Source organism: Simochromis diagramma, unplaced genomic scaffold, assembly GCF_900408965.1.
Source record: "Simochromis diagramma unplaced genomic scaffold, fSimDia1.1 OVJJ01000320.1, whole genome shotgun sequence".
NCBI lineage: Eukaryota > Metazoa > Chordata > Actinopteri > Cichliformes > Cichlidae > Simochromis > Simochromis diagramma.
Genome location: NW_024386773.1, coordinates 1903408 through 1917255, shown reverse-complemented (window position 1 = coordinate 1917255; position 13848 = coordinate 1903408). Strand labels below are relative to the sequence as shown.

At 37.1% G+C, this 13848-nt stretch overlaps 1 protein-coding gene across 1 annotated transcript; it reads right to left on the bottom strand.

The window, feature by feature from the left end:
• Positions 1–6117: 6117 nt before the first annotated feature.
• On the bottom strand, positions 6118–11662 carry LOC120715603 (synaptoporin). The gene is made up of 5 exons (XM_040002675.1): positions 11575–11662; positions 10897–11021; positions 7510–7708; positions 6837–7028; positions 6118–6746 (listed from the first exon to the last, which is right to left on the bottom strand). Exons 1-5 carry the CDS (start codon positions 11596–11598, stop codon positions 6375–6377), a joined length of 912 nt encoding a protein of 303 aa, XP_039858609.1. The 5' UTR covers positions 11599–11662; the 3' UTR covers positions 6118–6374.
• Positions 11663–13848: the final 2186 nt, after the last annotated feature.

Sequence of the window (13848 nt, the reverse complement as noted above, 5' to 3'; positions counted from 1 at the left end):
TAAAGCGCTATACAAATACAGGCCATTTACCATATGTGTATCATTCAACACCCACTAAATTTCTCCAGGCTGTTATTACTGTTTTCTCAATTAAAAACAAAACATAGTCACTTGCTGATTATATTGTCAACATGTCATCTTCAAGTTAGTCAAGACTGACAGTTAATGATTCCCTTTTGGACAGGAATGGCTGTTGTTGCATACTTATAAATTATAGTAATCCACCATGAAAGGGCAGCAATGAAAAGAAAAGGAAGTGCTCCTTAGACAGAAGTGTCACACTTATTGCAATTTTTATATAGCAAAGGTTTTGTGATGTGTGAATGTTTAAAATAATGAAGAACTGCTGAGATGTGAAAGTAGGCCAGTGAAATAAATGACCTGCATCAGAAACTGTCTGTTTCCCTGTTTCACTCTCTTATGATGGAAAACAATCACAGTGAGGGGATTATAACAACGGGTCTACAATGGGCGTCAATACATTTTTCACCAAGGGTATGATGAATACCTCTGCTGAACATAACATTAAAATGTCCTTCGGCCTGGATCACTCACAGACAATATGATTAACAGTAAGTCATGAGTCTATGTATAAATACACAATTCTGATAGCACATTTCCTACGTTTGAAGATGTGAAGCTGATATATGAGAAATCACCCAAACATGTTTTTACAAATAATTAGCTTTTTTCTGCAATGTGGTGATAAATGAGTGTAGACATTTTTGAGAAATATGTGTAATGAAACATTTGACACCAACAACAAGAACAAAAAACATACACCCTTTGTGGTTTGTTTCTTTTTGGAGAACAAGTGAAGAAATGACTTATTTTCCTGCAATTTGCACGGAGAAGAAGAGGACATTATTAATCCTATTTATGAGAATGCATCAGTAGAAAAAACAACTTATATTTGGTGTGATGTTACACCACCCCCTTGAGGCCTAACTCCTAACATACAACCTTACGTGTCAGCTGTTATACATGCTACATTTTCTGAGACTGAAAAAAAGGTACAAAATGAAAAGCAAAGACCTGAAATTTAGAAAGGTAGCACATAATTGTTGCTCAAGTGGAATGATAAAAAAAAAAAAGAAAAGAGTTGATGTTATTTTTTTTTTTAAATAAACATAGTAGGACCCTCGCTTGGAAAACCTACAGATGATAAAACAGGTGGATAATGCCCCCTGCAGGTGTTTACAAAAAGTGAAAAATATCTTATGTCTCTGTATCACCACTGTGTAGAACATCTTCCTCATTGTGCTTCATTTGGAAATAAAAGTCACAGCTGGTTCATGTACACCAGGGAAAACAGACATAACCAACATTAAGTGCTACATGCCAGTATGACATCTTACGAAGGGGATTAATTACATTTAAATGTAGCCTTTCTTCCATACAAGATGGGCCATCTATCTCATGATGTAGCCTTTTATTTCCTGCTGATGACCTGACCCTAATTGGCATGCTGTGGGTACATTCACTGCAATTTTCTTCAAAGAGCCTCCTCTGGACACCTGCATGTGCTCAGTCTCTTTGTCAGGGGGCCGGCAGAGGCGAGCATCACCCCTCTTTGTTCTAATTGCTTTAATCAGATAGCGGACTGCATACAGAGGCCTTAATAACAAACTTGGGGATGCTCTGACTGTAACTCAAAGCTAATGTTCACTTTGAGGACGGCTGGAGCTACATAATAGTTCTGTTAGCAACAGTCTGTTAACAACCGGCCTAATTTTAAGCAGGATTCCCAGTCAGCAAGTGTAAGTTTACCACAGTTTGTTTTTAACATATGAAATCTATATTATTTGATCCCTGACAAGAAAAGTTAATTATTTTTTTCTGAGTTTTTTCTGCTTTGCCATTTTTTGGCAAATTTATGCAGTGGAAAATTTTCTTGCATTTTTCTTTTTTTTGGCAGGTTAATGTTTGTGTGTGAAAAAAAAAATGAAACATTTCTTAAAACCATTTTGTTCTGATGACATATCATCCTGGTGTTTGTTGAAACAACCTAAATATCAGGCATTTCAGTCTCATTTTATTTTTCTACAGAACACAAGTTAAATCAATCAAACAGATTTTGAAGCATTTGCCTCACTGAGTATGCAGCCTCAATGCTCAGATGAGCACAAACAGTGTTGTCATATTATTTGCTGCTCAGATACCACATCAAACTACTTATGAGTATGCCTTCTCATGGGCTAAAGCAAGAACAACTTGTCAAACAACACAAAACACGTTCAAAAACAGGCAACTGTTGGGCACCTGCTATGATAACCGAATTCCATGTGTAACATTGTGGTGTTCCCGTGAATGAATGAATGAATGAATGAATGAGTGGTGGAGATCCACTGACACACTGAGGTTCACAAGCAAAGTTATCATTCAGTGAAGAATATTTATTCCACCTGTAGTGGCTTACTTATAACAATAATAATTTACTTAGGTGACATGGAAATCACTTTAAAATCAAAGGTGGATTATAGCATTACGGATTGCTGACATTTATATTGGTGAACATGTACACAAATCAGCTCAACCAACAGCTACCAACTCAAAGTCATGAACAGTTTATGGTCTGAGTGGTGAAACATTTTAGGTATTAGTATTATGGCCACCTTAAACAGATGACACTGACTTCGAAAAGATTATTCCATCAGGATTTGCAGATGAGATGATTCCATTCACAGTGTGAGTCACGCTTCTTTAAATCAGTATTCATTAGTGATTCACTATGCTGGTTTCCCAAATTTGATTGCTTTCTGTATTTTTTAGTATTTACTACTTTTTTTTGTTTCTTTTACTTATATACTTTGTCACTGAAATTAGTGGGTCGTATCTCTTTCTACACAAACTAATAATGGTATACACTCACTTTGGCATATATCACCCACTATCACGCTATGATTGAAGAAATATGCACAGCAACAACTGACATAACATACATCCTAAAGTTAAATCCTTCAGAGTAAGATAAACTATAAACAACATGAGTCACTTGATCATATTATACATGCATAACAAAACTCTAGTATATTTGTTGGATTCAATTCTTGCACTAATCCAGCAGATTTACAGACGTGTGTATTGTATTTTTCAATTTACATGTATAATTAAAACATATATCATCTTAAACATTGGTACAAGGCAGGAAGCCATGCTTTCATCTTGTTTACATCAAATTCTGACCCTACCATCCAAATGTCACAGTAGAAATTTAGACTGATCAGATCCAACTATGTTTTTCAATTTTCTGTTGTCAAATTTTTGTTATTTTGGTGAGCCTGTGAGAGTTGTAGCCTCAATTTTCTGCTGTTGGCTGACAGGAGTGGAACCCAATGTGGTCTTGAAGCAGTCCAGTCATTCTCCTTCTTTTCACCCAGAACTGATGGTCACTGGATAGTTTCTCTTTTTTGGATCATTCTCTATAAACAGTACAAGTGACCTTGTAGGAAAATCCCAGTAGATCATCAATTTTTGAAATACTCATACGCCAACAACTGTGCTGTGTTCAAAGTCACTTAAATCACCTTTATTCTCCATTCTGATGCTCGGTTTGAACTTCAGGAGGTCGTCTTGACTATGTCTACATACCTAAATGCACTGAGTTGCTGCCATGTGATTAGCTGATTAGAAATTGGCATTGATAAGCAGCAATACAGCTGTAACTAAACAAAAACAAACAAAATAAAAACATCCAAAAATTGTACATTTCTCGCACTTGAATGTTTCAGATCATCAAATAAATTGTAATATTAGAAAAATATCATTTGAGTGAAAACAAGATACAGTTTTTAAATTAAGATTTAATTTAAATGTCCAAATCTAGCTAGCCCTGTGTGAAAAAGTAAACCTAAATATAACTGCTTAAATCTAACAAATGGCTGCGCCATCCTTGACAGCAAGAACTGCAATCAAGTGCTTGAGATAATATAAAATAAGATAAAATATAGCAATGAGTCTGCAGTATAACATCCCTGTGGAGGAGCTTTGGCCCACTTTTCACTGCAGAATTGTTTTATTTCAGTCATACTGCAGGAGGTTTAAACTGCAGGAAGCACAAGCATGAAGACCCTGTTTAAGGTCATGCTAAAGTATCCATCCACTCTCCTCTTCTTATTCATGAGGTCACCAATCTGTTGCAGGGCCAACATAGAGAGACTGACAACCATTGACACGTACACCTACAAGCAACTTAGAATCACCCTTAACTCCACTAACTGCATGTCTTTGGACTGTGGGTGGAAGCCAAGTGAACATTTAAACTCCACACAGAAGGACCCCAGCCAGATAGTGGAGCTGAACTCAGGACTTCCTTGCTGTGAGAGAGTACGAACCACCATGCCACCGTGCTGCTAAAGTAATTCAATTGAATTTATGTCTGGGTTTTGACTGGGTACTTTCAAAAGGTTAATTTTGTTTTTTTGAGCAATTCTTTTATGACTTCCTGGATAAGTCACGGAGGCGCTGTTGGAATTATTTTGGTAGGAAAATGACTCCGAGGAAGGTTCACTCTTGTGGTAGTTTTCCTGATGTCTTTTTTTCATTTGTGGATAATTTGTCAATCTCTATGTTTTAAAAAGGAAGTTAATCACAGTTAAATTATAATTTAACAAGGAGAGAGTGGCAACTACTAATGTAATTTTTTATTTTGATGATCTGAAACATGTAAGTGTGTCAAATAGATTTAAAAAAACTAAGACATCAGGAAGGGGAAAAACATTTTCTATTTTCAGCACTGTAACTGCTGTGCTGTCATAGTGCTATTTAAGTAAATCCTTTAATTTAAGGATATTTGTAAATACTGTTCATACGATAGTGATTATGATGATAATGATTCTAATAATAATTGTAGTGGTAGAAGTAGTAGTAGTATATACATTTAACACAATAACAGGCTGTAAAGTTATGTGTAAAGTTCACAAGTTAAAATAATTCCTGTGGTGTCTTATGAAAACTGTTTGGGTTTCCCGCTACAACCACAGGTGCACAGTTGTTTGCACAGTTTGTACAGTCGTGTTCAACTTCATGATTTTATTTAAACTGAAATGCACTGGCTGATCATGCTTGTGCCATCATGCATGTATATCACTCTGTCTTTGCAGCGACTTGTTTACAAGGACCAAACCTGTGTAGTCAAACAGGTTAAGCGGTTTTAAGTATTAGTTAGCATTTTGTTAATTGTCTCAAATAGGATGAAACAGATACCCTGAGGGATTATCCCTTTGGGCATTGCACTTGAGATAATCCTGATACACAGTGTGAGCAACGCTTTGCTTTGGTGTTTTCATAACAGCGTTCACTAATTATTTCCTTTGGAAATATCTCCATTAGTTTTTTTTTAGTATTTCCTCACTTTCAATGTCCTTTGTTTTGTTTCTTTTTTAATGAAAACATAGAGATTGACATCTTTTACTGAAGAAAGTAACCACAGAATACACCGTGATTAAACTGTGACTACCTAAAAAATCAACCATATAACTGAAGAATATGCAGTGCAACACAGATATTAAAAACATGAAATAGGCTGAAAATCCCATGAGCACATACAAGCACAAGCAGGTAAAATATACTTACGCCTGTTTCATGTTAACAGTATGATTTCAACATGAAAATTATACTGATATATTGGAAGGGATATATAAAGGAAACATTCAGCTTTGATATAACTACGTCAAAAGGTGACTATGCATGCATTTACAGAAGCACATATCTATTAATACTCATAAATGTTCAAATGGAGACACTGCAGTGCTAATAACAAACAGAATCAATTATGCAGAACAGTCAAACATTAAATATTCATGGGAGAATGCTCACACACTGGTTACATGTATTTGTCCACTGATACAACATATTTCCATATTACATATTAGAGAGCACTGTAGTGTGATGTGTTTTTTCATTTAAAGGTAAGATCAAGCACTTATAAAGTTTGTAAAGTAAAATCATTTCTTTATGAACAACTCAAAGCCCCAGAATGATAACGCTAAAGCAACCAGATCCTATCTCAGTGTAACTGTGAAAGGATATTTTAATTGTTTTCTGGAAATGTAGAGTTTAAATTAGATTTAGATGAAACTTATTCCCCCCCCCCCCCCCCCCCCCCCCCCCCCCACAAAAAAAATATTGTCCACAGAAAATAAAAGGAAAATAGAAAATGCACAGTAAAACATGCAAAAGGACCCAGAGATCTCAGAAACAGTATTCTTGAGCAATCATGAGCGTATAAGTTTATGTAGAGGATAAACTACGTTGTGATCCAAACCCTTCAGAGTTACATTTAGTCAGCAATGATGTCATTTTCACAAACTCAAAACAGCAGTAGCAAATTTTCATTCAGTTCTCTACGTGCATGTGCATGGTCAAACTCTAAGTCACATCTCATTGACAAATATCATCGGACCATGAGAAGCCACTTTATCTTCTCTGTCATAAATTACCGGTTTACCAAGATATGTCTGTGGTAAGCTGAAGCTTACCTGTGTCTGGTTGATGCTAGTTTGCCTCTGCAACTGGTGATCAAAGTCTCCCTTCGACAGATTGAAACTGTTTTGTCTAGAGGGAGCAAAGTTCTCCTCTGGCTGGTCGAAGCTGCTCTCGCTGTAGAGCCGCTGTCGCATTGAACCTGAGCGTTTCCCAGACGCACTCCTGGTCGGATATCTCTGTCCAGTCTTGTACCAACCCGTCTCTTTGAAGACAAACCAAATATTCCCAGACCAAAGGACAACATTAACAAAGCCAAAGACCTGGAGGAAAAGAAAAAAAACACACTAATATAAAATCGCTTTCTATAGCAGTGCTTCAGAATGTGTGTCATTCTTTAATTATAGACATACCACAGATGTGTTAAGACGTGACCAGAGAGGCTCCTCTGTAGCTGTGCATTTGTTTTCCTGAGCTCTGCAGGAAGTGATGAGAAGAAGCACCTGTGTTGGGTTGGTGGCTGTCTTTATATCAGAAAGAGTTTTGGCCCAACAACAACTGCTGACCAACCACATGAAGGAGAAGATGATCGTAACAACAAAGTCCTGAGACACAGGAGAAAGGAGAAAAAGTCAAAAACCAAATTGAGCAACGACTTTAAAAAAAAAAAAGTAAAGTTAGATCATGAATGTCAGCCTCAGGCCTAATACCAGCAGATATGCTTATATTAATGCCACCTCATATCAGCCAATGACTCCACTACACAGTTGGGTATCTCATACAGAGCATGCTATTTCAAGTTAGTGCAAATCTGCAAGCTACTTGACAACCAGTCTCCACCCTAGCTCCACTTTTATGCCCTGTCTGACTTAATAAGCAGGTCTTGATGCTGCTCCCCACTTTATACACTTCATGTATATGGATGTGCAGGAAGGCTCCAGAGTGGAGTCACAAAATACTGCAACTATTCTTTTAGCTATATTGGTCATGTCTGAATTGCATTTTATATAATACATAAACAAGACTCTATCAGACGGTAATATGAAGCTGGAACACTGAAAAATCTGAACATGAAAACTCACTGACCACAAGTGGACCTCTGTTGTTCTTCAAGTACTTGTTCTGGTAGAAGACATAGACAATCGTTGCCAACAGCGAGTACAGGAAAGCAAAGACACCCACAGTCATGAAGTATTGGGCAGCTGAGGAGAAGTCACCTTCCAGGAAAATAATCTCATCTCTGTTCTCTTTGCACAAAGGAGCTTTAAAATGCACTTGCTGTAATCTACAAAACAGAAAGAGCAGGTTTACGTGGAGAAGTGGGGGAAATTTGTTGCTGCAAAACTGATTGGTTAAATAACTCTTTATATACAATCGGTTTTCAAAGTCTGTCTGAAACTTGTTCACCAGTGTTTGGGAAAAAACAAAAAGGAAAGTTTGTGAAGGACAGCTTAGAAATCTAGTGGTGCTTTAATAAAAAATAAAGCTCAGTTTTCTCTTTCTTACCTGTTGTTTTTGTTTGTTTCTCACGAGACTCTTGTGAATTTGGTTTTGCTCGTATAAGAAGCAATACAATACAATATTTATAAAGTAGCTGCAAAAAGAAAAAAAAGCCAAGGACGTCTGCAAGATCTCTCTCCAATATGACGAAAGGACAGTGAAACTGCTTCTGAAATATGAAACACTGACCAGTCTGATAACAGCAAACTGAGCAACTGTTACTCTGACAGGATCAGGTTTACATCTTCATTAATCCTCCACTCAGTGAGGATTAGTCACTTTTTTCAGTTAGCATTTTATAATGGTTTATAATGGTTGATAAAACTTGAAAAACAGCAGACGCCGTGCTTCATAGTTCATGCTGTTTTCTGTCTTCTCCTCAGAGAGAAAAGTGTGATGCAAGGTGTTGCGTATTTATGCATGCTCAAAAAGTACAATATGGCCTAAAAAGCACTGAAGAAAAAAAAAATTCTACTAAGTAGACCCAATATTAATTAGGTCTTCATTATAAAATACTAAAGCATAAGGAGTACATGGTAAATGGACTGGTACTCATATAGCACTTTTTCTACTCGAGCACTCATATAGCACTTTCTTACTACAAGCTTCATTCACCTACACAAGCACCAGTTTTACCTTACCAAGTGCTTTTAACTTAATATTCACACAGATCCACCCGCATTCACTATCTTGCCAAAGGATACTTCAACATGCAGATTAGAGGAACTGCTGACCTTCTCAAGCAAATGACCTGCTCCACCTCCTGATCCACCGCTGCCCAGTATTCTTAACAATGTATGTTTGACTTCTCAGCATCTATTCTAATACAGTTGTACAGGGCATGAGAGGTTTGAGTGGGTCAGTTCATGTGGCTGGTTGTTTTTCACCAGGGTTTGGCTTTTGATCAGTTTGTTATAAATTAATGATTAAAAAAAAAACATCACAAATAAGAGCATGAAAAACAGAAGCAATTTTTTCAACACAACTCCCACTTTTACACTGTTCACATGCTAAGTGAGTTAAAATATATGCATAGAAAAGCAGTGTAGACATATTTGCCAAATGAACATTTTATTCATTTGAATGAAATAGCAAAGCAGTTGTAAATGTTCATATTTTTCATATCGTCTCAACCCCTTTTCAGGACAGTAAGCCAGCTGTGCATGGGCAAGAGGCAGGATACAGGCCTGGACTGGTCTATCACAGGCTGAACTCATGGAGACAGAAAATCATTCACACTCATATTCACATCTACGGTCAATGTAGCAGCAAACTCTTTGGAGAGAGTCCATGCAGGCACAGGAGGAGCATCCAAACTCTACAGACAAAGCCAACAGAACCTATTTGCCATGAGGGCAACTTTTGCACAACTGTCAACATTTATTTTCCACAATTACACTGCGAAGGTTGACTAACACACACACACACACACACACACACACACACACACACACACACACACACACACACACACACACACACACAAGACTAGTAATTATGATTAACAACAGGCACACCACTCATGGCTCACATGAAATGATGTGAAAAGTGTGACCTCCCTGTGGAAGCCACTCACCTAAACCAGGCTTTTTTTAAACAATAAAAAACCCCAATGTTCATGCATTGCTCTTTGCACTTTACTGGTATAAAATTAAACTCTTCAACATCCACTTTTGGCTTGATTCTCTGTATCCCACAGCAATTTCATTTAATCAGTGGGTAATTACATTCTATATTCCCACCACAGATCTGAAAATATGTAATTGCTGTGAATAAAAAAGGACCTGCCAGATTCAACAAAGCAATAAGAACAATTTTTTTTTTGTCATCCTGGAAGACAGCCGAGTAATGTTTATGTAATGGTTCACAAAGAAAGGCTGACATGGCCCCAGGTCATTGATGCAGTGTTTTTGAGTTGTGGACTTTCTAGTATTGTTCATTTTAATATTTTCTGTTGCAAGGTTGCCTTGTTATTTGCTTCATGATTTCAATTTCCTTAGTTCCTGTCTATCTTCTCATGTCAGTTTCCCTGCGTTAGTTCAGCCGTGTCTGGGTTTCCCCTGTTTAGTTATCATGCTTCACTTCCTGCTTTATTGTTATAGTTGTATTCAGTTTTACTTCTCCTCATCTTATTTTCCAGATTGTTTGCAGCAGACTGTGAGCACCTGTGTTGTTCCCCAGCTGCGTTCACTTCCCTTGAGTAGCCTTCTGTGCAGAAGCAGCTTCACTTTTCCTGTTATCCTTGCTCTGTGCATTTGTTATTCCTCCTGCTGATGTTCCTAGTTAGGTTAGTGTCCATTTTCCTGGAGTCCTTGAATTTTGTTATCTTTTTGATCTCAGTTTTCATTTGAACTGCTCCCTAATTTATTTATTAAAGGCATGATTTAGATTTTACTCCTCACAGTGATTTTTGGGTTCACATTTGGGATCCGCTACCACACACACTATGACAAAGATACTAATTTGTGGCTCATCATAATATCATTGGGTCGCTAAGCATTCAAATCACCTACACATACATGTTGTAACATGAGAGCGAGTGGTAAAATAGAAACACTGGAACAGAAGTTAAAAACAAAAAGCACCTGAAGCTAAGATTTTTCTCATAGGAGTCCAGGTACGGATGAATCTAATGATGCGGGGAAGTATTTTAGACTCTGGGACAATAAATGGGTCAGACTCCTGCTCAGCTGTCAAGCTCTCTCATCCTAAGTTGGACAAAGAAAAAGCAGCTCCTCTGTTTTAGAGCTGTCATGTCAATGGAGCAGGCCTGTACAATTTTAAAATACTTTCTGGGCCTATTTAAGATGATTACTGTGGACATGCTTTTTAGGAGACTATTCACATTTCAGCTCTTAAAATAATAAAATGTAAAGCGATTTATTTAAAGTTAGCTGTGAAAGATTAAAGGAGTCTTACTTATAAGTAAACAACCAAAAGGGATCAAAAAGAAAACATAAGCAATTCGTTTACCTGAAAGGATACCCGAAATCAATGTTGATGCTGCGGTTATTCTGCCTCCTGTCTGCACAGTCCACTTTAACCTGGAGATGACCATAGTATCCTCCACATGTTGCAAAAGCACAGATGGCAAAAATCTTTGAAAGAAAAATCGTAAACCAGTAACCATTAGTTGATCATTTATTCAGACTCTCCAAAAGTAGTTGACTCCAATCAGCGTGTGAGTGCAGCTTCCTGCATAATGTATACACATCAATAAATTATATGACAGATTATTAAGATTTATAATTGGTTTGAAAACAAAACCTGAATAATTTAAAGGTTAGAAGACAACAAACAGAGCTCCTGACTGTGCCCTGGAAGGAGGCCACAGCAGTACAGTGAGATTCAATTTGTCAATGCTAATACCAAACTCAGAGGTCTAACTTACTGTGAGACCCAACTCACTGAGGCAGACAGCTTCCTATTTCTTCCACTTTACTGACACAAAGAACAAGAGCTTTACTCTGCATCGGCAACTTTGAGTCCATTTATTACTTTTAACATCAAACACAAACTAACAATGATCCCTAATTAAACTGCTGTTATTGATACAATTACATTTTAAATGTGAATAGAAGCAGACGTCAACATTTTCACCAACCCGAAGAGATAAATACAGAAAATAAACCACCAAGCAAAGAAACTTACCGGAGCAAATATAACCATACACATTTAAAAATCACAGAGCCCAACTCCGCACAGTGCAGACAGCTTTAGTCACCAGGTTGAAATGTCACTGATGTAGATAGGAAAACCAGAGCGACTCCTCCAGCAGAGGGGAGGGCTGACAGGAGGTGCCTTCCCCAAGGAGGAGTCAGAGACATAGTCAGATGCTATATTTATTCAAGCGCTGCAATAAGCTGTGTAAAAAAATATCAGGTAAATATTTTGTTTACTTTACTTGTGTTGCACTGATTATATGAACGATTCCTGTTTTTTAGGATTGGCGTGCCATGGCAAAAAACATCTTTTCAAAATAAAGCTGCATTAGGAACATGAAACAGATGCAAATATCTGGGGCAGTGTTTTCATCATGACAATTATTTCTCTGAACTTAATCAGGTGAATTTGAATGCTGAAATTAAGGTTAAACATAAAACCTTCAACATGAGACACATAAAATTGAGGGAAATTGTGTTCGTAAACATAAAAAAAAATGAAACAAATTAGTCTTGTGTTGTCTACCTTTGATTTCTGGGCTTTGAGCTGAAAATGAAAAAACAAATGAAAGACTGGAGGTTTAATTTTCTCCTTCCATTTGGGATCATCGCAGCTTATTTAGATATCCAGTGCATTACTGAAAAACTTCAAAGTTGATGGCACCCTTAAGCCGAAATCATCCTAAAAATATTAGTTTACATGCTGTTGTTTATTTCTAGCGTAATGAGGGAGTCAAATTGACACAGATATGCAGTTGGTTACTCTGGTTACTCTCATTTTAATGTAGCTCCAGTGTAGCTCTGTTGCTTACACTGAGGTCTAATGAGTATATTAATTACAGTTCCTTTGAATTTCTTTGTATTCATTAATAACAACATATGGGTCTCAGTAATTATTGGGGCTCAGTAAGCCCAGAGTGTCAGGGGATCTTGAGTAATAATCCTAAGTAATATTAGTTCAGTGACCTCCACAAACAAGTATATTTCCCTTCAATATTAATTTTGATCAGTTTAACAACTGATTGAGTTAAAACTATACCTGCAGCTGCCTGTGTTGAAATGAGAGAAAGCATCACAGCTCCTGTGCATTTTGCAGATTTTAATAATTGCTGGATTCTTTAATTACATTTTATTTTCTAAGCAACTGCTGATATTTAGGTCATGTGTGCTGATATAAAAAGTATCTTGCTGACCTCTTTTGGTGACAAATCTGTACTACAGATGAATTTTTAAGTAAGGACGGAATTAGGGTTGTGCATGTCACTGAAATATGTTTGCAATATACTGAACTACAACCTGGGTTTTAACTGCTTATTGGTGATCTGAAGATACTGCAGCAGGACTGTGCTTTTCCTAAAGCATACCTAAAGCAAATAAACAAAAACCAAAAACCTCTTTGTAGGTTTTGGCTTCTTGTCAAAATCTGATTCTGATTAGTCAAAGTGAAGCGATTTATTTACAGTACAGTACCATGAATATGTTTAGAGATTAAAATGAGGGCGAAAGAGAGGGAAGGTATCATCAAGAGAGAACAGGCTGGTTTTGTTGGTACAAAAGCAGCTACTGGATCTCTTCAGCAGACCATCTCGGTGAAATGTAGTTTCCATTTTTATTTTTCACCGGGGCCTCTATAAAAGCATCGCAATTACTACACATCACACCACCAAATGTTAATACACCTGCTATCGATCATTTAAAGTGCTCCCACTAATAACGATCTAAGAAGCAAATAAGCATCGGGTAAATACATAACACACAGTAATTACATCATAAAAGCAACAAAATAAAAACAGGATATAATGAAATAGATATTGTGAAATATCCTTTTACATCATGTGAATTGTTGGAATATATACTGGAATAAATATCCAAATCTTGAAAGTAATCATTGAAGAGCAGCAGGCAGTGCGTGATTAAATAACGGCTTAAAAAAAGTCAGAAGCCTGTTATGAGAAGTTATTTTAAAATAGAAAGTGACATTGATTGCCCAATTCCCTCAGGCAGTGACCAATCACAATTTAAGTCTGCACTGAGAAGCAGCCAGAATGAGCCAGTGCCAGAGGAAACCTAGCTTCTTTGAGGTGAAAGCATCTGAAAGGTAGCAAGACGGCAGGTTTAATGTGTTTAGAAATCTCTCAAAATCAGTTGTGAAAGTGACGGATACCCAGTGTGCGAGAGTAAAGACAGATGTCATGTGGATTCTTTTAGAACCCATTTTGTTCCAGCTGGAGGCTGACAGGACCATTAAACTGATGTAAAAATA

Coding starts and splice junctions, on each gene's coding strand:
- LOC120715603 (XM_040002675.1), bottom strand. CDS start 11,598: ATGTGTATGGTTATATTTGCTCCG. Junction 7,029..7,509: donor ACAACAGAGGTCCACTTGTG/GTCAGTGAGTTT, acceptor CCTGTGTCTCAG/GACTTTGTTGTTACGATCAT. Junction 6,747..6,836: donor CACGTCTTAACACATCTGTG/GTATGTCTATAA, acceptor CTTTTCCTCCAG/GTCTTTGGCTTTGTTAATGT.